This window comes from Pangasianodon hypophthalmus, chromosome 17 (genome assembly GCF_027358585.1).
Source record: "Pangasianodon hypophthalmus isolate fPanHyp1 chromosome 17, fPanHyp1.pri, whole genome shotgun sequence".
NCBI classification, from domain to species: domain Eukaryota; kingdom Metazoa; phylum Chordata; class Actinopteri; order Siluriformes; family Pangasiidae; genus Pangasianodon; species Pangasianodon hypophthalmus.
The window spans coordinates 23,613,274-23,640,773 of NC_069726.1; the positions used below are offsets into that span (position 1 = coordinate 23,613,274).

General features: G+C 45.2%; 1 protein-coding gene across 5 annotated transcripts in view; it reads right to left on the bottom strand.

Moving 5' to 3' along the window:
* Positions 1-27,500, bottom strand: part of strbp (spermatid perinuclear RNA binding protein) — a 121,169-nt gene that overhangs the window by 37,327 nt on the left and 56,342 nt on the right. For all 5 annotated transcript variants that reach the window (XM_034312512.2, XM_034312511.2, XM_034312509.2 and 2 more), the window contains 3 exons: positions 18,003-18,163; positions 9,544-9,779; positions 2,385-2,577 (listed from right to left, as the gene is read on the bottom strand). In XM_034312512.2, the coding sequence (XP_034168403.1) occupies positions 2,385-2,577; positions 9,544-9,779; positions 18,003-18,005 (432 nt within the window). In that variant the 5' untranslated portion in view covers positions 18,006-18,163. The remainder of the gene's footprint in view (positions 1-2,384; positions 2,578-9,543; positions 9,780-18,002; positions 18,164-27,500) is intronic.

Genomic DNA, 27,500 nt, shown 5'->3' on the forward strand with positions numbered 1-27,500 from the left:
GTCTGCAGAGAGAGAGAGAGTGTGTGTGTGTGTGTGCGTGCACGTGTGTGTATAGGCACGAGTGTCTGCAGTGTGTGTGTGTGTGTGTGTGTGTGTGTGTGTATGCGCGAGTGCAGAATGTGTGTATCTGTGTGTGCGTCTGCAGAGAGAGAGAGAGTGTGTGTGCATGTGTGTATACGTGTGTCTCCAGAATGTGTGTGTGCATGCGTGTATATACTCGCGAGTGTCTGTAGAGAGTGAGTGAGTGAGTGTGTGTGTGTGTATGCGTGAGTGCAGAATGTGTGTATCTGTGTGCGTGTCTGCAGAGAGAGAGTGTGTGTGTGCACGCGCGTGTGTGTGTATAGGCACGAGAGTCTGCAGTGTGTGTGTGTGTATGCGTGAGTGCAGAATGTGTGTGTCTGTGTGTGCGCCTGCAGAGAGAGAGAGAGTGTGTGTGTGTATAGGCACGAGAGTCTGCAGTGTGTGTGTGTGTATGCGTGAGTGCAGAATGTGTGTGTCTGTGTGTGCGCCTGCAGAGAGAGAGAGAGTGTGTGTGTGTATAGGCATGAGTGTCTGCAGAACGTGTGTGTGTGTGTATACGTGCGAGTGTCTGTAGAGAGAGTGTGTGTGTGTGTGTGTGTGTGTGTGTGTGTGTGAGAGCACTGACTAGGTGATCAGGACCCCGTGGCCTCCTGCACAGTGTGTGTGTGTGCATGTGTGTATAGGCACGAGAGTCTGCAGTGTGTGTGTGTGTGTATGCATGAGTGCAGAATGTGTGTGTCTGTGTGTGCGTCTGCAGAGAGAGAGTGTGTGCGCGTGTGTGTGTATGGGCACGAGTGTCTGCAGTGTGTGTGTGTGTGTGTGTGCGCGTGTGTGTGTATGGGCACGAGTGTCTGCAGTGTGTGTGTGTGTGTGTGTGTGTGTGTGTGTGTGTGTATGCGTGAGTGCAGAATGTGTGTGTCTGTGTCTGCGTCTGCAGAGAGAGAGAGTGTGTGTGTGTGTGTGTGTGTGTGTGTGTGTGTGTGCGCGCGTGTGTATGGGCACGAGTGTCTGCAGTGTGTGTGTGTCTGCAGTGTGTGTGTGTGTGTGTGTGTGTGTGTGTGTGTGTGTGTATGCGTGAGTGCAGAATGTGTGTGTCTGTGTGTGCGCCTGCAGAGAGAGAGAGAGTGTGTGTGTATAGGCATGAGTGTCTGCAGAACGTGTGTGTGTGTATACGTGCGAGTGTCTGTAGAGTGTCTGTAGAGTGTGTGTGTGTGTGTGTGTGTGTGTGTGTGTGTGAGAGAGAGTGTGTGTGAGTGTGTGTATACGTGCGAGTGTCTGTAGAGTGTGTGTGTGTGTGTGTGTGTGTGTGTGTGTGTGAGTGTGTGTGTGAGCACTGACTAGGTGATCAGGACCCCGTGGCCTCCTGCACTGCAGGGTTAGCTGTCTAATTAAGGGAAGCTTGCGGCTGGCAGGATCAGATTAATTACACATGATGAATATAAATAGACTGAGCTTGTTAGTGCCAGTGTTGCTGCCCTGTCCCTGTCTCTCCCACACACACACACACACACACACACACACACACACACACACACACACACACACACACACACCCTCCAGCATATATCCCTCACGGTACTAGAATTGCCAAACATGCAATATTTAACAGGACTCGGAATCAGCGTATAAATATAAAATGAATGTAGTTTGTGTATATTGTGGTTCTGTCACGCTTATAGTTAGTCAGAGGGTTTTTTTTTTTTAATTCCAGTAAGAAACAGTATTATCCATAATATCACTTCTAAAGCTAGCTAGCTGAAAACAGAAATGAAATAACACACTAATCAGAGTGAAAATCAAATCAGTTACACGCCTGGGTTTGTGCTAGCTCCATCCTCAGATTAGATTAGCAACGCAAGCTAACTGGACTGGCTATGTACACGCACCACGAACACCAGCGATCTCTGCGACTTGCTCCCGAGCTTCTTAATATCTTAATATCGTAATATCTCTATGCGCATTTAATGAGAAGTCGCACACGACAGGATAGGAGGAAACCACGGTTTGATGTTTTTCTTTTATTTTTGCAGGAACTTGAGCGGAGAACTTCAGAAACGTCGGACCACATGCGTCGTAGGATCGTTTGAGGAATCAATCAAGACAAAAGCTTAGATTCGACGCTTCGTAGCATCATAACTAATTTGCGTATAATTGAGAAAATCTCAATTCAGTACAAATGTGAAAAGAAGAGAACATGAAAGAGAGAAAGAGAAAGCAAGAAAGGGCAAGAATGAGAGAGACAGAGACAAAGAGAGAGGGGGAGAAAAAGCGAGAGAAAGGGAGAGGAAAGAAACAGTCAAGAAGAGTGACCGTGTGTGTGTGTGTGTGTGTGTGTGTGTGTGTGTGTGTGTGTGTGTGTGTACCTCTATCTGCAGTGGGAGGTTATCACAGACGGTGCGCAGCAGTGTGTGTGTGGGTTTCTCTCGACACATGAGCACCAGCTCCAGGTCCATGTCGTCTTTAATGAGCAGCCCTTTAGCCACCAGGCCGACCCGCATCACCCCACACAGCACCCTGCCATCACCCCCACTGCTGCTGCTGCTGCTACTGCCCTCACTGAGAGAGAGAGAGAGAGAGAGAGAGAGAGAGAGAGGGGTGGAGAGAGGGAGAGAATACATTCAAACTGTCAGCAATAATGTTGAATAATTATTAATGACTGTTATTGGAACTCTCTGTAATAGGATCAGTCTCACTCTCCCAGTGTCTCCTACTCTCCCCCACTCTCCCCCACTCTCCCACTCTCCCAGTGTCTCCCAGTGTCTCCCAGTGTCTCCCAGTCACTCTCCCACTGTCTCCCACTCTCTCCCACTCTCCCAGTCACTCTCCCAGTGTCTCCCACTGTCTCCCACTCTCCCAGTCACTCTCCCAGTCACTCTCCCAGTCACTCTCCCACTCTCCCAGTCACTCTCCCAGTCACTCTCCCAGTCACTCTCCCACTGTCTCCCACTCTCCCAGTCACTCTCCCAGTGTCTCCCACTTTCCCAGTCACTCTCCCAGTGTCTCCCACTCTCCCAGTCACTCTCCCACTGTCTCCCACTCTCCCAGTGTCTCCCACTCTCCCAGTCACTCTCCCAGTGTCTCCCACTGTCTCCCACTCTCCCAGTCACTCTCCCACTGTCTCCCACTCTCCCAGTCACTCTCCCACTGTCTCCCACTCTCCCAGTGTCTCCCACTCTCCCAGTCACTCTCCCACTGTCTCCCACTGTCTCCCACTCTCCCAGTCACTCTCCCACTGTCTCCCACTCTCCCAGTCACTCTCCCACTGTCTCCCACTCTCCCACTGTCTCCCACTCTCCCAGTGTCTCCCACTCTCCCAGTCACTCTCCCACTGTCTCCCACTCTCCCAGTCACTCTCCCACTGTCTCCCACTCTCCCAGTCACTCTCCCACTGTCTCCCACTCTCCCACTGTCTCCCACTCTCCCAGTGTCTCCCACTCTCCCAGTCACTCTCCCACTGTCTCCCACTCTCCCACTGTCTCCCACTCTCCCACTGTCTCCCACTCTCCCAGTGTCTCCCACTCTCCCAGTGTCTCTCACTCTCCCACTGTCTCCCACTCTCCCACTCACTCTCCCAGTGTCTCCCACTCTCCCAGTGTCTCCCACTCTCCCAGTGTCTCCCACTCTCCCAGTCACTCTCCCAGTCACTCTCCCAGTCACTCTCCCACTGTCTCCCACTCTCCCAGTCACTCTCCCAGTCACTCTCCCAGTCACTCTCCCAGTGTCTCCCACTCTCTCCCACTGTCTCCCACTGTCTCCCACTCTCCCAGTCACTCTCCCAGTGTCTCCCACTTTCCCAGTCACTCTCCCAGTGTCTCCCACTCTCCCAGTGTCTCCCACTCTCCCAGTCACTCTCCCACTGTCTCCCACTCTCCCAGTGTCTCCCACTCTCCCAGTCACTCTCCCAGTGTCTCCCACTGTCTCCCACTCTCCCAGTCACTCTCCCACTGTCTCCCACTCTCCCAGTCACTCTCCCACTGTCTCCCACTCTCCCAGTCACTCTCCCAGTGTCTCCCACTCTCCCAGTCACTCTCCCACTGTCTCCCACTCTCCCAGTGTCTCCCACTCTCCCAGTGTCTCCCAGTGTCTCTCACTCTCCCACTGTCTCCCACTCTCCCACTCACTCTCCCAGTGTCTCCCACTCTCCCACTGTCTCCCACTCTCCCAGTGTCTCCCACTCTCCCAGTCACTCTCCCAGTGTCTCTCACTCTCCCACTGTCTCCCACTCTCCCAGTGTCTCCCACTCTCCCAGTCACTCTCCCAGTCACTCTCCCAGTCACTCTCCCAGTCACTCTCCCAGTGTCTCCCACTCTCCCAGTGTCTCCCACTCTCCCAGTGTCTCCCACTCTCCCAGTCACTCTCCCAGTGTCTCCCACTCTCCCACTGTCTCTCACTCTCCCACTGTCTCTCACTCTCCCACTGTCTCTCACTCTCCCACTCTCCCAGTGTCTCCCACTCTCCCAGTCACTCTCCCACTGTCTCCCAGTCACTCTCCCACTGTCTCCCACTCTCCCAGTCACTCTCCCAGTCACTCTCCCACTGTCTCCCACTCTCCCAGTGTCTCTCACTCTCCCAGTGTCTCCCACTCTCCCAGTCACTCTCCCACTGTCTCCCACTCTCCCAGTGTCTCCCACTCTCCCAGTCACTCTCCCACTGTCTCCCACTCTCCCACTGTCTCCCACTCTCCCACTGTCTCCCAGTCTCCCAGTCTCCCAGTCTCCAACTCTCTTGGCATGACCGTGTCCATGTACAGGAATGAGAACTGTTAATGTTAACTAAAATGTTAACTCATATGTTAATGAGAGAATAGACATTAGTGGCAATATTAAAGAAGTAAGATAAAATCCAAACAGAAGACAAATGGGGCTGTGTGTGTGTGTGTGTGTGTGTGTGTGTGCGAGATTGTGGCAGGCAGATACGTACTGTCCTGCTAAAACGCAGCTCTCCATTATTTCTCCTAACAGAATGGGCAGTGTGTCAGTGTTGAGCAGAAAGGCAAATTGGGCGTGTGTGAAATGAAATTTATAAAAATATATTTCACGCAAGTGTTTGCATTAGCAGCGCTGTCTCCACTGTGCTGCTGTTGTACAGTGTGTACACACACTGCTCTTTAGGGAGCCATGATTAACTATAAAGGCCTGTCTCGATGGTGTGTGTTTGTGTGCAGTGTGTGTACTTATAGCAGCCTGTCTCGATGGTGTGTGTTTGTGTGCAGTGTGTGTGTACTTATAGCAGCCTGTCTCGATGGTGTGTGTTTGTGTGCAGTGTGTGTGTACTTATAGCAGCCTGTCTCGATGGTGTGTGTTTGTGTGCAGTGTGTGTGTACTTATAGCAGCCTGTCTCGATGGTGTGTGTGTGTGTGTGTGTGTGCAGTGCGTGTACTTATAGCAGCCTGTCTCGATGGTGTGTGTGTGTGTGTGTGTGCAGTGTGTGTGTACTTATAGCAGCCTGTCTCGATGGTGTGTGTGTGTGCAGTGTGTGTGTACTTTTAGCAGCCTGTCTCGATGGTGTGTGTGTGTGTGTGTGTGCAGTGTGTGTGTACTTTTAGCAGCCTGTCTCGATGGTGTGTGTGTGTGTGTGCAGAGTGTGTACTTATAGCGGCCTGTCTCGATGGTGTGTGTGTGTGTGCAGTGTGTGTGTACTTTTAGCAGCCTGTCTCGATGGTGTGTGTGTGTGTGCAGTGTGTGTGTACTTATAGCAGCCTGTCTCGATGGTGTGTGTGTGTGTGCAGTGTGTGTGTACTTTTAGCAGCCTGTCTCGATGGTGTGTGTGTGTGTGTGTGCAGTGTGTGTGTACTTATAGCAGCCTGTCTCGATGGTGTGTGTTTGTGTGCAGTGTGTGTACTTATAGCAGCCTGTCTCGATGGTGTGTGTTTGTGTGCAGAGTGTGTACTTATAGCAGCCTGTCTCGATGGTGTGTGTGTGCAGTGTGTGTACTTATAGCAGCCTGTCTCGATGGTGTGTGTGTGTGTGTGCAGTGTGTGTACTTATAGCAGCCTGTCTCGATGGTGTGTGTGTGCAGTGTGTGTGTACTTATAGCAGCCTGTCTCGATGGTGTGTGTTTGTGTGCAGAGTGTGTACTTATAGCGGCCTGTCTCGATGGTGTGTGTGTGTGTGCAGTGTGTGTACTTATAGCGGGCCTGTCTCGATGGTGTGTGTTTGTGTGCAGAGTGTGTACTTATAGCAGCCTGTCTCGATGGTGTGTGTGTGCAGAGTGTGTACTTATAGCGGTCTGTCTCGATGGTGTGTGTGTGTGTGCAGTGTGTGTACTTATAGCAGCCTGTCTCGATGGTGTGTGTGTGCAGTGTGTGTGTACTTATAGCAGCCTGTCTCGATGGTGTGTGTTTGTGTGCAGAGTGTGTACTTATAGCGGCCTGTCTCGATGGTGTGTGTGTGCAGTGTGTGTACTTATAGCGGCCTGTCTCGATGGTGTGTGTGTGCAGTGTGTGTGTACTTATAGCAGCCTGTCTCGATGGTGTGTGTGTGTGTGTGTGCAGTGTGTGTGTACTTATAGCAGCCTGTCTCGATGGTGTGTGTTTGTGTGCAGTGTGTGTACTTATAGCAGCCTGTCTCGATGGTGTGTGTTTGTGTGCAGAGTGTGTACTTATAGCAGCCTGTCTCGATGGTGTGTGTGTGCAGTGTGTGTACTTATAGCAGCCTGTCTCGATGGTGTGTGTGTGTGTGTGCAGTGTGTGTACTTATAGCAGCCTGTCTCGATGGTGTGTGTGTGCAGTGTGTGTGTACTTATAGCAGCCTGTCTCGATGGTGTGTGTTTGTGTGCAGAGTGTGTACTTATAGCGGCCTGTCTTGATGGTGTGTGTGTGCAGAGTGTGTACTTATAGCGGGCCTGTCTCGATGGTGTGTGTTTGTGTGCAGAGTGTGTACTTATAGCGGCCTGTCTTGATGGTGTGTGTGTGCAGAGTGTGTACTTATAGCAGCCTGTCTCGATGGTGTGTGTTTGTGTGCAGAGTGTGTACTTATAGCGGCCTGTCTTGATGGTGTGTGTGTGCAGTGTGTGTACTTATAGCAGCCTGTCTCGATGGTGTGTGTGTGCAGTGTGTGTGTACTTATAGCAGCCTGTCTCGATGGTGTGTGTTTGTGTGCAGAGTGTGTACTTATAGCGGCCTGTCTTGATGGTGTGTGTGTGCAGTGTGTGTACTTATAGCAGCCTGTCTCGATGGTGTGTGTGTGCAGAGTGTGTACTTATAGCGGGCCTGTCTCGATGGTGTGTGTTTGTGTGCAGAGTGTGTACTTATAGCGGCCTGTCTCGATGGTGTGTGTGTGCAGAGTGTGTACTTATAGCAGCCTGTCTCGATGGTGTGTGTTTGTGTGCAGAGTGTGTACTTATAGCAGCCTGTCTCGATGGTGTGTGTTTGTGTGCAGAGTGTGTACTTATAGCAGCCTGTCTCGATGGTGTGTGTGTGCAGAGTGTGTACTTATAGCGGTCTGTCTCGATGGTGTGTGTGTGTGTGCAGTGTGTGTACTTATAGCAGCCTGTCTCGATGGTGTGTGTGTGCAGTGTGTGTGTACTTATAGCAGCCTGTCTCGATGGTGTGTGTTTGTGTGCAGAGTGTGTACTTATAGCGGCCTGTCTCGATGGTGTGTGTGTGCAGAGTGTGTACTTATAGCGGGCCTGTCTCGATGGTGTGTGTTTGTGTGCAGAGTGTGTACTTATAGCGGCCTGTCTCGATGGTGTGTGTGTGCAGAGTGTGTACTTATAGCGGCCTGTCTCGATGGTGTGTGTGTGTGTGCAGTGTGTGTACTTATAGCAGCCTGTCTCGATGGTGTGTGTTTGTGTGCAGAGTGTGTACTTATAGCAGCCTGTCTCGATGGTGTGTGTGTGTGTGTGTGTGCAGAGTGTGTACTTATAGCGGCCTGTCTCGATGGTGTGTGTGTGTGCAGTGTGTGTACTTATAGCGGCCTGTCTCGATGGTGTGTGTGTGTATGAATGTGTGTGTACTTATAGCAGCCTGTCTCGATGGTGTGTGTGTGTGTGTGTGTGCGCAGAGTGTGTACTTATAGCAGCCTGTCTCGATGGTGTGTGTGTGCGCAGAGTGTGTACTTATAGCAGCCTGTCTCGATGGTGTGTGTGTGTGTGTGTGTGTGTGCAGAGTGTGTACTTATAGCGGCCTGTCTCGATGGTGTGTGTGTGAATGTGTGTGTACTTATAGTGGCCCATCTCGATGGTCAGTGTGTGTGTGTGTGTGTGCGCTTATATCGGCCTGTCTCCATGGACCAGCCGGATGAGGACACTCTTCTCTTTGCTCAGCTCTTGGCATTGCAGGGCTTCGTAGGCTCAACTCTCTCTGCCTGACTTTCAGTGTCTCGCTCTCACTCTTGGTGCCTGACTCTCTAAGTCTCTCTCTCTCTCTCTCACTCTCACTATGTGTGTGTGTGTGTGTGTGTGTGTCTCTCTCTCTCTCTCTCTCACTGTGTGTCTCTCTCTCACTGTGTGTCTCTCTCTCACTCTCTCACTGTGTGTCTCTCTCTCACTGTGTGTGTGTCTCTCTCTCACTGTGTGTGTGTCTCTCTCTCACTGTGTGTGTGTCTCTCTCTCTCTCTCAGCGTCTCTCTCTCTCTCTCAGCGTCTCTCTCTCTCTCTCAGCGTCTCTCTCTCTCTCTCAGCGTCTCTCTCTCTCTCAGCGTCTCTCTCTCTCTCTCAGCGTCTCTCTCTCTCTCTCAGCGTCTCTCTCTCTCTCTCTCTCTCTCTCTCTCTCTCTCTCTCTCAGCGTCTCTCTCTCTCTCTCTCTCTCTCTCTCTCTCTCAGCGTCTCTCTCTCTCTCTCTCTCTCTCAGCGTCTCTCTCTCTCTCTCAGCGTCTCTCTCTCTCTCTCTCTCTCTCTCTCTCAGCGTCTCTCTCTCTCTCTCTCTCTCTCTCAGCGTCTCTCTCTCTCTCTCTCTCTCTCTCAGCGTCTCTCTCTCTCTCTCTCTCTCTCAGCGTCTCTCTCTCTCTCTCTCAGCGTCTCTCTCTCTCTCTCTCTCTCAGCGTCCCTCTCTCTCTCGCTCTCTCTCTCTCTCAGCGTCCCTCTCTCTCTCGCTCTCTCTCTCTCTCAGCGTCCCTCTCTCTCTCTCTCTCTCTCTCAGCGTCCCTCTCTCTCTCTCAGCGTCCCCCTCTCTCTCTCTCTCTCTCTCAGCGTCCCTCTCTCTCTCTCAGCGTCCCCCTCTCTCTCTCTCTCAGCGTCCCTCTCTCTCTCTCTCTCTCTCTCTCTCTCTCTCAGCGTCCCTCTCTCTCTCAGCGTCCCCCTCTCTCTCTCTCTCTCTCTCTCAGCGTCCCTCTCTCTCTCTCAGCGTCCCCCTCTCTCTCTCTCTCAGCGTCCCTCTCTCTCTCTCTCTCTCTCTCAGCGTCCCCCTCTCTCTCTCTCTCTCTCTCTCTCTCTCTCTCTCTCTCTCTCGCTCAGCGTCCCTCTCTCTCTCTCTCGCTCAGCGTCCCTCTCTCTCTCTCTCGCTCAGCGTCCCTCTCTCTCTCTCTCGCTCAGCGTCCCTCTCTCTCTCTCAGTGGCATGAATGAGTGTAGAGAAGTCACTCACTTGGTGCTTTCCTCTGCTGATTCGTCAGCGCTGGCCTCCGTCTCCTCCTCCTGCCCGCTGGACTGGTTCGGCTGCTCGGCCTGCGACTGGTCCATCCAGTCAGAGACGTGTTTGAGAGCGCACTCGACAGTGGAGACGAGGCTCTGTACGGCTTCCAGTGCCTCGGAGGACGGGTAGATGGTGGAGTGTTTCGCCATGACGTGGCGGTCGTCGTTTCCGAAGGAGCGGATGGACCTCTGGGAGAGAAGAGGAGGAGAAAGAGAACATAACTTGGGTTTTTAATCTGGAAGGAGTTATAACAAACGGAGTAATCATACAGGACTGATGACTGTAGCATTTTGAGAGTACTTATGTCCAAGCGTAATTCTTACAGGTCCATAATCAATTTCAGCACAGATTCATTTTTAATAAGACGTTGAACCTTATTGCTCCCTCTCCACTTTCTCTCTGCTCTTTGTCTCTCAGTCTCTCGCCCACAATTAGCCCTCTGCTCCTCCCTCTACACCACAAACCTTCAGTATTTTCCACAAGTCCATGTTCTTGCTTACTAAACTCCTAACCACTATTATATGAATATTACACCACAGTGCTGTCAAATTCTGGATTCTGATTGGTCAGAAGGTGTTGATTCATTTTCTATTAAAGCAGCTCTGACAGTAGGGCAGCTGCAAATCTCAGGTTCATATTAATGCACTCTTTCAAATACATTATTGTTTCTATAGCAACAGCTCATTCACAGGGACTTGTACAACAACATGGTGACATTTTCTCTATATTTAGCAATCATGGAAGGAGTCTTCAGTGTCAGCGCTTTGTACCAGCGAGAGGTAAAGCGGTTATCTTCAGCGCTGAGTTGTTTGCACTTGTTGCGGTTTTTCTTGTAATATGACGAGCTGTGGGGTTTTTTTTTTTTGGACTTAGTAACTTCAAGAGACATAAAAAAATGGAGGCTGGTGAGGGAATGACTGTTTATAGCTGCTAACTTGTTTCACACAACATTAAATGTAACTATAAACAGATAAAATGTCCAACATTTTGTTCTTAAATAAATAAAAATGTGCAACTGTTGGTAAATCGCTATAGTATAAGAGGAATAAAACACTTGGAGACGTGTTGGTGGTGGTAACAGTAACTCTGCTTCATCACACCACCTTGTCATTGATTATTTTTCTATAAAATGCCACACAGTGTGTTTCATTCCTTACACAGTATATAAAAAAAACATCTTAACAGCTTGCAGGATACACTGATGTATGTAATAACGGTTCTCTATTCCACTGATGTGTTAATTTAGTGCAGAATGAAGTTAAACCATTTCCTTAGTCAGATGATTTTTATAGTCGGGATAAAAAATCGTTATGCCTGCATTTCTCAATAAAGTGAAGACCGCGCACATCCTGCTGAGCCATAGAAATCAGAATAAAGGTGTACGAGGTGCAGAAACGTCACGTCTCATTTATACGCTGCCATACATCTCTCTTTTTAGCTCTGCTTAGCATTATAATCACAGTGTCTTCACTCTTTAAGCTGAACTTCTCTCTATAGCAGATCACACACTGTACATCAGAAGTGCACTAGAGCAAAAGCATTCCCTTCCTCGGAGGTGACGTTTCCACACGACATGCACGACATAAAAATGACAAGACTCATCTCTTCTGTGTAACTGTTGTACTACAGCGAGTTTGACGTTCAGTCTGGTTCGTCTTTGACAGCTTCCTGCTACAAGAAGAGGCACTGTGTGTTCAAACATCTCCGTAGGGTAGGAGCTGTGTATTAGTGGTGTGTGTTTCTCCTTCAGTACAAAGTATGTATGAAAGATAACACACATCTGAGGAATTTTAATCCTGTCTGAATCAGTCGTGTCAGATTGTTGTTTTTTTTGGACATAATGGTAAAGATTTGGTCATATTCTGTCTACAGGAACTTCTCTTTTCTATTAAAAAAGCCAACAAGTTAAAATGCGAAACATTAAAATATAGACAGTGTTCAACAGGGCTCGTCAGAGAAGCTATACTTCTGAGAGTTTTAGCACAGATACTGCGAATATACGTTATCACATGGAACATACAAATAATCAGGTGCTTACAAGTCTGGGCATTGAGTGCTGCACAAATATCAACATGGTGTTAAAAATATAAATATAAATTCTAAAGCTCCTGACCACACGTATCCTCACGCCAGTGCGGATCAGTCAAACGTAAATTTGTCACGTTCACACACCATGCGGTAAAACAGAGCGGCTGTGTGTCTCACATCCACACTACAAACGTAATGAAGACAAACAGCTGGAACTGGAGATGGAGAAGACAGCGGAGAGTCGAAAGAGGATCACAGAAAGCCGTTTATGTCAAACTAAAACAGTCACGTCTGTAGAGAGTGTCTGCAAATATATCAAAAATCAAAAACTAAAATCTCTTATTTAACCAAGACACTCAAAATTGAGCAAAATGATTATCTTGTCATGTTTCTAGAACTTGCCTGGAGTCCACATGTGGCAAATTTAACTAACTGGACAAGACTTAACAAAAGGCACACACTTGTGTATATAAAGACTCCCAAAGGTCCACAGTGTACGTAAGACCAAAAACCAAGCCATCACTTCTAAGGAACTCTCACTAGAACTTCACAGAGATCTAGGCGAGGGTATAAATGTTCCCAGGAGCACAGTGGGCTCCATTATTGTGAAATGGAAGAAGTTTGAAACAACCTGGAGTCTTCTTCAGTAACGGGGCTAGAAGGACAGAGAAGTGACCAAGAACCCAATGGACACTCAGAGCTTTAGAGGTCCTCTACAGAGATGGGAGAACCTCAGAAGGACAACCATTTCAGAAATACTCCATCATTCCATCAAGCCACTTGTCAGTAAAAGGTATATGTCAGGTCCTTTAAGGACTCTCTGGTCAGATGAGAAAAATGGAATTTTCTGGGCTGAACTCCAAGAGCTACGTCTGGCAAAAACCAGGTACTGCTCATCAACTGGCTAATATTCATACGATGAAGCATGGTGGTGGCAGCATGATGCTGTGGAGTTGCTTCTCAGCAGCAGAGACAGGGAGACTGGTCAGAATTGATGGAAGAATGAATGCAGCCAAATATAGAGAGGTTCTTAAAGAAAACCTGCTCCAGGGTTCAAACAGCCTCAGATGCAAACTTTCTGCACGTCGACATCCCGAAGCACACAACTAGGACAACGCCGGAGTGGCTTCGCGACTCTGAAGACAGAAGTCTCACGACAGAAGTCTCTGAATGCGGTTGAGTGGCCCGGCCAAAACCTAAACTTGAACCCCATAGAACATCTGTGGAGAGAGCTGAAGATGGCCTTTCACAGACGCTCCTCATCTGCCAGGAAGAATGAGAGAAAGTGTCCAAATCCCGGTATGCGAAGCTTGCAAAAACTGAACATCTGAATACTTTCCGAACCCCCACTGAATTTGTGTGTGTGTGTGTGCGCGTGTGTGTGCGCGTGTGTGTGCGCGTGTGTGTGTGCGTGTGTGTGTGCGTGTGTGTGTGCGTGTGATCTCCATGCTGCTGTATTTAACAGTCAGAGTAAAGTTTATGAGGCGTTTCTAACAGGGGCCAGGGCATGGGTGTAAAACTCACTCCTGGAGTGTCTGAGTGTGTCTAAGAGTGTGTTTAACAGCCAAGGAGGATCACTGCATCTTAATCACACACTCATGCGCTAACACATGTCCTCACACTTGGGGTGTAAACATTTCCTGAATCTAATCAGTGCACTGTTTTAAATATTTGCAGCTGCAATCGACGAGACGTGGTGAGCCATATTGCATGTAAATATCAGATTTAACGAGCTTAAAATAATTACACATGCACTGCAGTTTTGTTTAACAACTGTACAGAACATTTCTACCAGAGGTGCTTAATGCATCTGTGCTAAAATATGCCACACACACACAGCCATGGTAGTGCAGAGGCTGCTGGTGTACGCTCTCGGTATTAAGCGCTGCACAAATGTCAACACAGAGACGAAAAGGTGTTAAAAATGTAGTTCCAAAGCTCCTGACCTGCCGCGTCATAACGCCAGCGCAGCTCTAACCAACATAAATCAGTCACGTTCACACACTGTGTGGCAAAAACAGAGTGGCTGTGTGTCTCTCGCATCACACACCACACACTTAATGAAGACAAAGTGCTGGAACGGTGGATAATGGCTAGTTTATAAGAGGATTAAGGGATATGTCAAACTAAAACAATCAGGTCTGATTAGACGGAGTTCTGTAACATCTCACATCACCTGCTTACAAAGCCGGCGTGGCATGTTTATCCTGGTAGACACACAATTCACTCTCCCTCACTCACAATTCTGCTACAATGTTTATGGCACAAGTGAATCACACGCAGTTTTTAGACAACTGAAACACTCAGTTGCGTCTGCACATATAAGGTGAATCATTTTCGGGGTGTGGAATCGACTCCAAAGCCTTGGTTTTGACTCGTATTTTTCAACGTCTAGAATTAATGAATCGACTCTTTTTGGGATCGACTTCGAACGCGCCTTGACCTGATACACAAGATATTAAATATTTGTTGTCTGAGCTGAGAAAGTAAACAATGCAGTGCAATGCTACTGCGTCGAAAAAAATTAACGAGCTAAGCGATTCAAATCACTTCGCTACTCGTTGCTGAGCGCCACGTAATTTATTACACAAAAATGGCATGGAGATGTTTATGCTTAGGATACTTTCACCTTTTTTTTTTTGTCTATTTCCATCTGTTAGTCTGAGTGTCTGTAAAGTTAGTCTTTGTTGGGGTTTTGTATTTGTGTAAAGAACTATTAAATGTGTAATTTGTATAAACTAAAAATAAAATAAAATGATTGAAAGAAAGGATACTTCCACCTTGCCTTGGTGTCTACCTCCACAGATCACGCCGAACAACAAACTCGGAAGTAAAAACAGTTTGTCTAAAGGTGTCTAAAACTTCGTTAGCCAAGTGTGATTTGATTTTTGGACATAAATCAAATCGATTAAGTTTGTATTCAAAATGTCTGCCATGTTCGTTCTCCGTTACGTCGTCGTCAAAACAGAGAAGAGCGCTTACACACTCTGTACAGAGTAAACACAAAACTGATCCAACAGATCAGAAGTGAGTGAATGAATCAGTGATTATTTCACACCGATGATCACTGGAGTGAAGAGACGGCAGTGAGGCTCGTGTTTAGTGAGAAAAAGTTATTTGTCAGTCAGAAATGTTTTTTCCATCAGTAGATGAGGTTGTAAATGTAGACGTAGGGGCCGAGTCTCCGTTTTCTCCATTTTCAATTTCAGAACTTTACTTGTGGCTGAGAAATATGCAAAAAGAAAGAAAGAAAGAAAAGAAATTCTATAGATCTCTACTATACGTAGAAGAGCAGTTACAACGTGAGGGTTTTCATGATCTTTTCTTGGCAACGGCGTCATCAGACACTAAAGCATTAAATTTTATGCTAATAAAATGACGACAACTATGACCTTTAATAATTTACGCAATAGAAACAGTGTAGCACAAATAATATAAACTCCAGCCTCATTAATATTCAAATGCATTCAAATCTAAAACCTTTCAGGCCATTAAAATTCAATGTGCATTTTTTTTTTCAAGGAACGTGAGCGGAGTGTATGCTCCTGATGAACATCCTGTGTGTGTGTGTGTGTGTGTGTGTGTGTGTGTGTGTGTGTGTGTGTGTTTTGGAAGACAGCTGCAAGGTGAGTGTGCAGCCGAAAGTGCGACTGCGTTTCAAGTGTCAAAGGCCTGTGGAGCGCTGCATTAAAAATTCATACACACACACACACACACACACACAACACACGCTTCTGAGTAGCCACAGCCAAGAGAGCATGATTACACAATGCACCTCCGCACAATGAGCACTGTTCACATCCTGAAAGCCTGCCAGAGGAAGCGGAAATCCCGACAATTACCCAGCATGCACTGCTCCGCGTGAGGCTCGTCTCAATGCTACTGCTCAGTATTGGTGTTTATGACCAGCTGTTAAGCTTACAGACTGTGTAAAGGTTGATGCCAAGATGACACAAGGAGTGTGTGTGTGTGTGTGTGTGTGTGTGTGTGTGTGTGAGAGACAGAGAGACCTAGAGAGAGAGAGAGAGAGAGAGACAGAGAGAGAGAGAAACACTCCAGCAAGGTCAGCGCATTCTCTCAGCAATAAATCGATCAATGCACAGACACTTGAGACATGAGAGAGAGAGAAAGAAGAATGTGTGTGTGTGTGTGTGTGTGTGTGTGTGTGTGTGTGCACGAGACACACACAAATGAACCCAAGGTCACCGATCCCGGAGTGTTGCTGCTGGATTAGCATTAGCGCTGGTGCTAGCGTTGTGCTGATTGCACTGGTTTATTTATGAGGCCTGTTCGTTGCACACGCGTTAATAATTCAAACCGCGCAGCCTTCGCACTCCCCCGAGACCCCGCTGCAGCGCCGAGCCATTTATCAAACCCTCATATCTCTCTCTCTCTCTCTCTCTCTCTCTCTCTCTCTCTCTGTCCGTGTTACTTTTGGACGTTATCAGGAGAGCTTGACATCTCACTGTAGCTGTAATCGAGGGTTAAATTACGGGCGAGTGTGTGGAGGAGCCGCGCTCACACAGCCTGGGTTTACGTGAACGGAAAGAAGAGCAGAGTTCTGATACGATAACCTGACGGAGGTTTGAATCGTTACGGTGATGACACTGAGCAGAGGTGGACAAATCGGTAACGCTCAGGACAAGCAGAATCGTTAATATAAACACTCACTAACATTTTTTTTTTTTTTTTTTTAAATTCAACAGCCAGAGAAAGAAAACTCCTGTCCCTCTAAACATTCTCAGTATAATATATGATCATGTGACATGTTGGTTTAAATCAAACTCGTATAGCTCAGTGTACTCTAACGCTCGCACAACACGCATCCTTACACCAATAAATTCTCGAATCTGATTGGTCAGAAAGTGTGTGTTATTAATAGTAGCTCTAGCTGTAACATGAATGACAGGTTTATATTAATGTGCTTGTTGTAATGTGTTATGGTTTCCATAGTAACAGCTCATTCACAGGGATGTTTATGGCAGAGGCTTCACACAATCTAACGCTATTAATAAAAAATGTTTAACAAAGAAAAACGTATAACCGTTGATGAGGTGATGTTTCTCGTTAGATGTTTAACATTTATGGAAGGAGTCTCCAGTGTCAGCACTTTGTAACAGTCAAAGGAGCCATCCAGCCATCCACCCATCCATCCCCCCCCATCCCTACCATCCACCCACCTGTCCATCCACCTATCCGTACCATCCACCCACCTGTCCATCCACCCACCTGTCCATCCACCCACCTGTCCATCCACCCACCTGTCCATCCACCTATCCGTTCCATCCAACCACCTGTCCGTACCATCCACCAATTCCTCCTTTGATCCATTCATTCCTCATCCACCTGTCCATCCACCCGTCCCTCCATCCACCTGTCCATACCATCCACCTGTCCATCCACCCATCCGTACCATCCACCTATCCGTACCATCCACCCATTCCTCCTTTGATCCATCCATTCCTCATCCACCTGTCCATCCACCCATCCATCCCTCCCCATCCCTACCATCCACCCACCTGTCCATCCACCTATCCATACCATCCACCCATTCCTCCTTTGATCCATCCATTCCACATCCACCTGTCCATCCACCCGTCCCTCCATCCACCTGTCCATACCATCCACCTGTCCATCCACCCATCCGTACCATCCACCTATCCGTACCATCCACCCATTCCTCCTTTGATCCATCCATTCCACATCCACCTGTCCATCCACCCATCCCTTCATCCACCTGTCCATCCACCCATTCCTCCATCCACCTGTCCATCCACCCATCCCTCCATCCACCTATCCGTACCATCCACCCATTCCTCCTTTGATCCATCCATTCCCCATCCACCTGTCCATCCACCCGTCCATTCACCCGTCCCTCCATCCATCTGTCCATCCCTTGATCCATCCACCCACCCATCCATCCCACCCCTATCCCTACCATCCACCCTTTGATCCATCCATTCACCTATTCCTCCCTACCTCCTTTCACCCATCCCTACCATCCACCTATCTCTCCCTCCATCCCTTCACCCATTCCTCCAGCCACCCATCACTGCCATGTATGTGTGTGTGTGTGTGTGTGTGTGTGTGTGTGTGTGTGTGTGTGTGTGTAAACTATCAAGATTCTGACAGCAACATTCATTAAAAAAACATCTCTAAGAGCACACGGGATCTTCTATTCAGTATCGGGTTTAGACGAAGCATTTCACAGACGTGATGAAGCAACACAGCGGTGATCTGTTACAGAGAGCAACGTCAGTGTGTTTGATGGAAACTGGATCAAGAAAATGTAGAATTTTTTTTACTGCATTAATCACGTGTTATAAATTATCACAATTTTGTGTGTGTGTGTGTGTGTGTGTGTAAAAACAAAAAAAGCTTACCATAACTGCTTGTGGGTGTGTCTCCCTTTAACTATGCTGCGTGCGTGCGTGTGTGTGTGTGTGTGTGTGCAAGCGCTGTGTGTGGGGACAGGGGTCTGTAGACGCCCCTTCCTCATGCGCTTGCCTCTCAGCCCCCCCGCTGCACCCTACACCTCCGAGACCTGAAAAAGAGAGAGAGAGAGAGAGAGAGAGAGAGAGAGAGAGACACACAGAGAGAGAGAGAGAGAGAGAGACAGAGTCAGTCATCATGTTTTCATCATTATTCTGTGTAGAGAAGACTATCAGTGACTCAGACAATACACACACACACACACTCATGACGTTTTTCTTTATTATAACTAGAAGCAGAGTAAAGATTATATTTCATAATACATGACAAACAATGCTTTAGATCCCCCCCCCCATTTTCTCCCAATCCCCACCCATCATCCAGCTCTCCACCAATCACACGACAGCTAGCGTGATGGTGAACACGTGCTTCCTCCAAGGCACGTCAAGCCAGCCGACTGCGTCTTTTTCAAACTGCTGTGTCTCAGTGCAGCATAACACACTCGGAGGAGAGTGCTATCTACCCTCTTCCTCATACCTGACCTCACAGACGTACACGATTGGCTAGTGTCGCTGTGATGGACAGGGGAGAGAGAGTAAGCCCCTCCCATCCGGAAAGCACAGCTAATTTTGCTCTCTCGTCTCCTGAACGCGGATGGCTGTGGTATCGGTGTGTCAGTCACGTTTTTCTAGCAGATAATTTCTCTAATTTTAAGCAATTATTTGTAATTAAGCAAAATCATCTGACAATAGAATAAGAATTCTAAAAAACGCAAAGCTTCAAATATCCGACGGCATCTAAAAACAGGCTGAATAATAAGACTTTTGATTTATAATCATCTCCTAATAATAGGAGGAATATTAGAAAACGTTTAGCCCATATTCAACATATTTCCACTTGCTAAGATGTAGAGACATTCCCATGACCTCTGTTTACAACTAATTTGGGAAAGAGATCAAATTCGTCTCAATCGACTTGCGCTTCGGGACCAACATGCTGCGCTGTCTAGCTATTAGCTCGCTGTTTGAGAGGAACATTAAGAAGAGACAGAGCGCTGATTTTATACAGATAAAAGATACTTGATTAGATAGTGCTGTTTATCACACTGGCAATCTGCAGCTGTCCACTCAAAATCAAGTGCAATCAGTCCATCAGTGTGAGCCAGAAAACACACACACACACACACACACACACACACACACAAACAAACACACACGATCTCTGCTTCACAGTGTCATCTCCTCAGCACTTAGTCAAATCGTTTACAGCGACAGCAATAATAATTTGTTGATCAAATGCTGCAGGTTAATCCCTTTTGATCTGGCCTAATCCCCATCACTGGGATTGTTTCACTGGAATATTCCATGGATGAGATTCAATATTCCATAGATGAGTCACGGAGAAAGCGTGTCACACCCCTCGGCCTTTCGGGTAGATGGCTAACGCGCAGACTTACGAGATACGAAGTACATTACAGAGCTTTTTTTTTTTTTTTTAAATCTGAATCTTAATTATTAAGATCAGACTTCTTACACCACTTCTGAACAACTCCCTCCATCCCTCTACATGAAAAAGGACAGCACAAAGGCAAGAGATGACTAAAGAGAAGAACTGTGATCAGATATGGATAGATGGATAGATGGATAGATGGAGTGATAGATGGAGGAGTTCATGGCAGCATGATTATTGACTAAATAAAACTGATATGCAGGATTGGGAGAATTGATCAGCTATAGCAGGGGTGGCAAACCTGTTTGGCATAATGAGATGTGCAAACAACAGTGTATCACAATAACTTATGCGCCTAATTACATAACACAGTAGTTCTCTTGGATTTAAAATCAGCCTACCTCCTTTTACTTGACTCAGTGGGACACCTGACAGTCCTTGGTTCCCACAGTCTTTTTTTAGGTCTGGCTTGTATTCAGTTGTTGCTACTCGTAGTAACTCTTTCACGTGTGTCAGTAAGAACAGAGCGATGCTTTGATTTCACTTGTTTTAGTGTCGAAAAAAGTGATTCACAGATGCTTGGTAAATTTTCGGGAAAAGCTGAGTTTGCGTTTCTGACTGACATTTCAGTGTCTTCACCTTGTGCTTGCGAAGTTCACTGCCTTTGGGAAATTCCCGGGCTACGGTAGGATGGAGCGAGGTGAAATGGCGCTCAAGATTTGAAGCCTTAAAACGTGACAACGAAGTCCGGCATATCAAGCAGAATGGCTTTTCATTTCTTTCAACAAAAAAAATATAAATCCTCCCGTTCAGATAAAAATGTTCTGTGCTCGTCTTCGTATTTACGCTTAGCTGTACGCTTCCCTGACTCTGCCGTGACGATTGATACTAACGAACTTCACGTCAATCGTGTTAGTCAATTGGCTAACGTATGTTAAATCGCGCGAGAGGTTGTGTAAAAAAATAAATAATAATAATACATATTAAAAATCCAAATTAGATTCGGCAAATGCATTTAAATACATACAAGAGCAGTGAAAGAGCCGCAGGTTCGCCACCCCTGAGCTATAGACTGGAATCAGTTGATTTTTGGCCTAAATATATTATTATTATTATTATTATTATTATTATTATTATTAATAGCAGCAATTAAGGGGCCAAGCATTTTCTGGCCCCACCCCTTAGCAACGGAGGAAGACCAGAAGCCATCGAGACCATCAGCACTTTTCCCCCGAGAGAGATATTTTAAAAAAAAAAAAAAAAAAAAGAGGGCAAAAGGTCAAACCATTGCTGAGATATTGCCTCACTTCCTGTTTTTCATTAGTCCTACCAAGCTGCAAATAAGTTTAAAGCTTTTTTTTGTTTACGTCAGGTCATGTTGCTAAACATATATGCTCACTTCCTGTTGACCCCACTTCCTGTTTGGCAACGTGTCTGTCAAATTCATTTGTGCGTATTGCACAAATCATCCCACCTATCAAAAATCCAAGAAACAATTTGCAGAAGGAGTAGCAGCAATAAAAGATGGTTTCTGAAAAAAATTCAAAATGGTGGAAATTACAACATGGCGGAAATTTGAACCATTGAACTCAGAATGACCCGAAGAATGAGAGGAAAGAATCGGTAGAATCGCACATCTGTGATGTTGTTACTGCAGACGTATGTACAACTCGTGTTCATATATGTTCATATTAAGCGTAACAGCTGTGAGTTGCACAGGGCAGTTCTGCATGCAAGAGAATTTTTAGAAGTAAAATTTTGATTTGCTTCTAATGTGGGTGATTCCATAAAAGCTAAAAACGTCATCACTGGCAAGAAACCAAATTAAACCTCGTCTTTGCCTGAGAAGATGTCGATACAACTTTGGAATCAGATCCACCAATTGGATAAGAGCGCTTCAGTAAGAAAACAACTTCAGTAGGAAGACAGCTAGAGACTAAGGAATCAAAATTCATCCCGTTTTTTTGGCTCAAGTATGTGATCGTCGAGGTGAAACGACGTCTATCTCGAGGTGAAACGACGTCTCTCTCAGACCATGCCAATGCTATATGCAAAAAAAGAAAAGAAAAAAAAAAAAAGTTTGTGGTAAGGGGTAGGAAAGAATTGTAACCACAGTAACCACACTAACAAGTACAGCGATGAGAAATAGCCATGGAGTGTTCAAGAGGAAATAAAATTCTTCTGCTGTCATGCGCAGCAGATTCCTGAATCCAGTTCATCATCCATCTATTTGTGTGGGATAGTGAAGGCAAAATATAAACACAGTAATATTGCTCCTACAAGAACTGATTTGGCATGTGGTTATTAAAAACAGCAAAAAATAAACATAAATATGACATGATTCTGACGCACAGTATAAAAATAGCTATTTTTATATCCACTGTATGCTAGCTTCGTCTCCCAAACCGATACTTCCTCCACTGTACACAATGCCTTTAGACTGGGAGGTAAATATTTAATAGAACTTTTCAGCCAACGTGAATCAGCTGATTAATCACCCTTAACAAAATGTGCCACATGCGGAACTGAAATTAGGCACTTCCTTAAACATTACAGCCGTAATATTTTAGCGTTTTCTCCGCTCTAACAGACCACACGGACTCTGTTAATCAGCCGATTAGTGAGATCAAAGGGGTAATACAGGTACTACAGTGGGGATTTGTAGAGGAAAATCATGACTGTTAAGGGGGAGGAGAAATGAGGCTGCTACTACTACGTTTTCAGATATTCATTTAAGGTAATTAGCGCTAACTTCACGACTAAAATCAATTTAGTAAGGAATCACTGAGCACTAGAACCAGGTTTATAACTGAACGCATTTTGCTGGGTAGAACCACAAATAATCGGAAGAGTGACGACGGACAGAACCATGATCCTAAAATAAACTTCCAATTTTGAGATGATTATGTAGGAATAGCATTTATGTCCATCTATTTATTAAATCTGAAATGAATGCAGTTTATATAGCATTATATAGCAAAATACGCTTTCCTTTATAGTTTTTCTAGTCCAGTAAAGAAATGCTTGGCTTAAAAGAGCATTGAAATGGAGTACTGTAGCCAATAAATAAATAAATAAATAAATAAATAAATAAAAGATTTAAGAAAAAAAAATTTAAGCAGGAGGAAAAAAAAACAAAACAAAACTATTCAGAATAGTTGAGGAACAAGACTGGAAAGAAAAGTGCAAGGTTGTGTATGAAAGAATGTTTGTTATGAAATTTATTTGTTTATTTATTTATTTATTTAAATTAAGGCTGGGCAATGTGATGATATATATCATGATAAATGATGTCACAGTAAGTTTGAGATGTTAATAATTAATTAATTAATTAATTAACTAACTAACTAACTAATTAAGTTAATAAATAATGTACAGGAGTGATTTGATGTTAAAATGTTATACTTATGCCATACAATTTTTACATTAAAAAAATTTTTTTTTGAGTGTTAAATATTGTTTATTTATTTCTTAAATAAAAAGGTCATTGTTCGAATGTGAAATATTTTTATAGACATCATTGAAGACAAGATTATCTATATTTTGGATTTTATATTTTCAAACGCTCACTGCCAATTTCAATTTCTTTTTTTTCCCCCAGATATATTCTACATATAACATATATTTTTCATCTAACAAATGTGAATGTGGCAGAGCTGTAAATTCGTTGTTCAGGATGATAGATAGATAGACAGACAGACAGATAGATAGATAAACTCTTGAATTTTGGATCAACGTGACCTGCCACATTCTTTATTAGCAATACTCTTTAATATTTTTTTTTAATTAAAAATCATGAATAAAAAAAAATTAAAACTATAAAATCTTAAGGTGAAAACTGGATTATTCTGGAAGGAAACTTTACTTTTTCATGCATTGCAAATTCCAGCACACAGTTAATTGGAATTTTTATTATTCTTAATATTTATGGAAAAAACTACGAAGCTTGGCTGACTAAACACACTTACTGAACATGCTGTGAGCTCGAGTACTCCAGTTATTCACATCACACACTCATAAATCATTTTTACACCACGATTAAAAGACTATAGTGACAGTGAATAAAGCTGAAACGTGGTCACAGCGCTCGTGGTGATCCAAAATGGCCGCCATGTTCGGCTGTATCAGTGACGTGAACACAAAGTGTCAGTCTGACACCTGAACAAAATCCACATCAGCGATTTCTCTCTTTGCCTGTCTCTCTCCTTCACTCACTCACTCTCTCCATCTCTCTCTCTCCATCTCTCTCTCTCCATCTCTCTCTCTCCATCTCTCTCTCTCCATCTCTCTCTCTCTCTCCATCTCTCTCTCTCTCGCTCTGTCCCATTTTCACCAGCTCTGTGGGAGCTCATTAGACGTGCGTCTGCAGCGGACTGAAGCGAGCGACGGCCACTTAGGCATGTAAATGACTGAGAGCAGATGGGGAGTTATGAGAACGCCGTGCTCTATGGACCGGAGCCTTAGATCCTCCCAACACACACACACACACACACACACACACACACACACACACACAACTTGCTCTGTCAGAACACATTTTACAGCTCCGATACAACTCGTAAATGGTTGTAATATTTATTGTAATATTTATATTCATGTTTAAAAAGATTTAACGTTTTAGATCATATCCAAACACATTTCCTAAACTTTTTTGGCTGAATGAGTCGAGTCACATGACGTACCCAAAAAAAAAAAAAAAAAAATTCTATTCTTCCTTTGAAAACTGTGTCTCAACTGTCTAATTAAATAATAAATAAATTAAATAATAAATAAAAACAATATGATATGCAAGTATCTAATTTTCAGCACACTCTTCCCAGAGATGCCTGAATATTTATTTGACCTAGAGATTTATAGTTCTGTGTGTTAAGTAAAGAATAAGACACTCCGTGTGTTGTGCTGTTAGAGAAAAATAATCAACAACGAGTTGGTTTGATGAAGCAGCGTTTCCATTACCACTTAGAAGTTGTTTATTTTCCCAGAAAAGCACGTCCTGAAGTGTTTTATTCCTCTTACACTACAGTGATTTATAATTATTTTATTTTATCCATTTATAGCTACATTTACGTCCATGATACAACTTAGTTCCTGTTCTCACTTACGTTATAGCAGCTAGAAACAGTCATTCCCTCACAAACCTCTCTTCTTTTCTCTCTCTCAAAGGTTGAAGATGTCAGAAAACTTGAAATTACGGCTTTATCGCAGATTGTTACAAAACGCCGACACTGGAGACTCCTTCCATAAATGTTACATAAACGTTTATTCAGAAAACCTCACCACATCAAAGATTAGCTTTAATCTGTTTGCTATTAGCGTCACGTCCGCTGTACACGTCCCTGTGAATGAGCGGTTACTATAGAAACGATAACGTATCAGAACGAGCGCATTAATATAAACCTGCGCTACTGTCAGAGCTGCTGTTATAGAAAACTAATCAACACCATCTGACCAATCAGAGTGCAGAATTCAAGAGTGCTGTAGAAATAAAGGATCAATTTATTTGTCTTCTGATTTTCTCTGAAAAAGTAAGTGACAATTTTCATGTTCTGTTGTCACACACACACACACACACACACACACACACACACACACACACACAGTTCATAGCACTGTAACATTATAACCTCATTAATATTTAAAAACAGACAAAAACTAAATGTTAAGTAACTGAAATGGAGCTTTTTGAGGAATTAGCTCTAACTGCTGCTGACTGATGTGTCATGAAGCAGAAGGTGGAAGCAGCAAGAAGAACAGAGGAAATTAATTAACGCGCACGTGTGTGTGTGTGTGTGTGTGTGTGTGTTAATGTGAAGACAGGTGTGTGCAGGTGTGTGTACGAGGTTGTCTCTGCCTCTCTGTCTCATCACTGTGAGTGTTTTGTACGAGGAATTGTTTGACTCAGATGCTTTCAGCTGAAGCGCATCACTCATTAACACAGGTGGTGTGTGGGAGAGCAGCGTTTAACCCGACAGTTAACGCATGATCAAGCTCACACACACACACACACACACACACACACACACACACCTATGGAGGCAGGGCACGAAGCTGAAACCCTGTTTTTTGTACCAGACTGATAGCAGAGCTTTAAATAGCGATGCTCGGCTTATACCCGACACTTATCCAACATCGACACACACCTCTGTTGCCGAGTAAAACAAAACATCCCTAGCAAGTCTCGCCTTTCTTCTTACTAATGAGTATGCCTGAAATATCCTTCAAATAATCTTCAAAGAAAGAAAGTAAAGAAAAGCTACTGAAAAAGACTATTTCAGACATTTGACAAAAATAATAAACAATAATTCCATATAAATCCTACAAACATTCACCCCCTCGTTCTAGAGATATTGCGCTTACGGGACTTTCGGACGGACGCACGGATGGAAAACCCCCAGATCTGTAACAAGCAACAGTCAGAAAACACAGAGGCAGAAACCTGGCGTGAGAGAGACTTAAAAATAAACAGCAACTCCAAACACTCTGGAGTCTCATCTGTGGACTAAGACTGAGGCTCATAAACTCACAGGTCAAAGTTCACAGAGATAAAGTCCAGATGAAATCTAAAATTCTACGGCTGAACCGTCGCACCTTCAGTGTGTGCCTCAGAGAGAGAGAGAGAGAGAGAGAGAGAGAGGCAGAATGACAGACAGATAGACAGACAGAGAGAGAGAGAGAGAGAGAGAGAGAGGCAGAATGACAGAGAGAGAGAGAGAGAGAGAGAGAGAGAGAGAGAGGCAGAATGACAGAGAGAGAGAGAGAGAGGCAGAATGACAGAGAGAGAGAGAGAGAGAGAGAGAGAGAGGCAGAATGACAGAGAGAGAGAGAGAGAGAGAGAGAGAGAGAGAGAGAGAGAGAGGCAGAATGACAGAGAGAGAGAGAGAGAGAGAGAGGCAGAATGACAGACAGAGAAAGAGAGAGAGAGAGAGAGAGAGGCAGAATGACAGAGAGAGAGGCAGAATGACAGAGAGAGAGGGAGAGAGAGAGAGGCAGAATGAGAGAGAGAGAGGCAGAATGACAGAGAGAGAGAGAGAGAGAGAGAGAGAGAGAGAGAGAGGCAGAATGAGAGAGAGAGGCAGAATGACAGAGAGAGAGAGAGAGAGAGAGGCAGAATGACAGAGAGAGAGGCAGAATGACAGAGAGAGAGGCAGAATGACAGAGAGAGAGGGAGAGAGAGAGAGGCAGAATGAGAGAGAGAGAGGCAGAATGACAGAGAGAGAGAGAGAGAGAGAGAGAGGCAGAATGACAGAGAGAGAGGCAGAATGACAGAGAGAGAGGGAGAGAGAGAGAGGCAGAATGAGAGAGAGAGAGGCAGAATGACAGAGAGAGAGAGAGAGAGAGAGAGAGAGAGAGGCAGAATGAGAGAGAGAGAGAGGCAGAATGAGAGAGAGAGAGAGGCAGAATGACAGAGAGAGAGAGAGAGAGAGAGAGAGAGAGAGAGGCAGAATGAGAGAGAGAGAGAGAGAGAGAGAGAGAGAGGCAGAATGAGAGAGAGAGGCAGAATGAGAGAGAGAGAGGCAGAATGACAGACAGAGAGAGAGAGAGAGAGGCAGAATGACAGAGAGAGAGAGAGAGAGAGAGAGAGAGAGAGAGAGAGAGGCAGAATGAGAGAGAGAGAGAGAGAGAGAGAGAGAGGCAGAATGACAGACAGAGAGAGAGAGAGAGAGAGAGGCAGAATGACAGAGAGAGAGAGAGAGAGAGAGAGAGAGAGAGAGAGATGAACAGAATGAAGTAAAATGCAAGTTGCCAGTCCTACACCGGCACCTTGCATTTAGTCACTATTTATTTATTTATTTGTTTGTTTGTTTGTTTGTTTTAATTCTCTTTTCTTTTCTACATTGATGCTTTGGCAATATTGTATGTAAACAATCATGTCAATAAAGTACTTTGAAATTGAAACAGAAAGAGACAGAATGAGAAGGAAGACAGAATGACAAACAAATAGAGACGGACAGACAGATAAACAGGCAGAAAGGGAGAAAGAGACAAAATGAGAGAGAAAG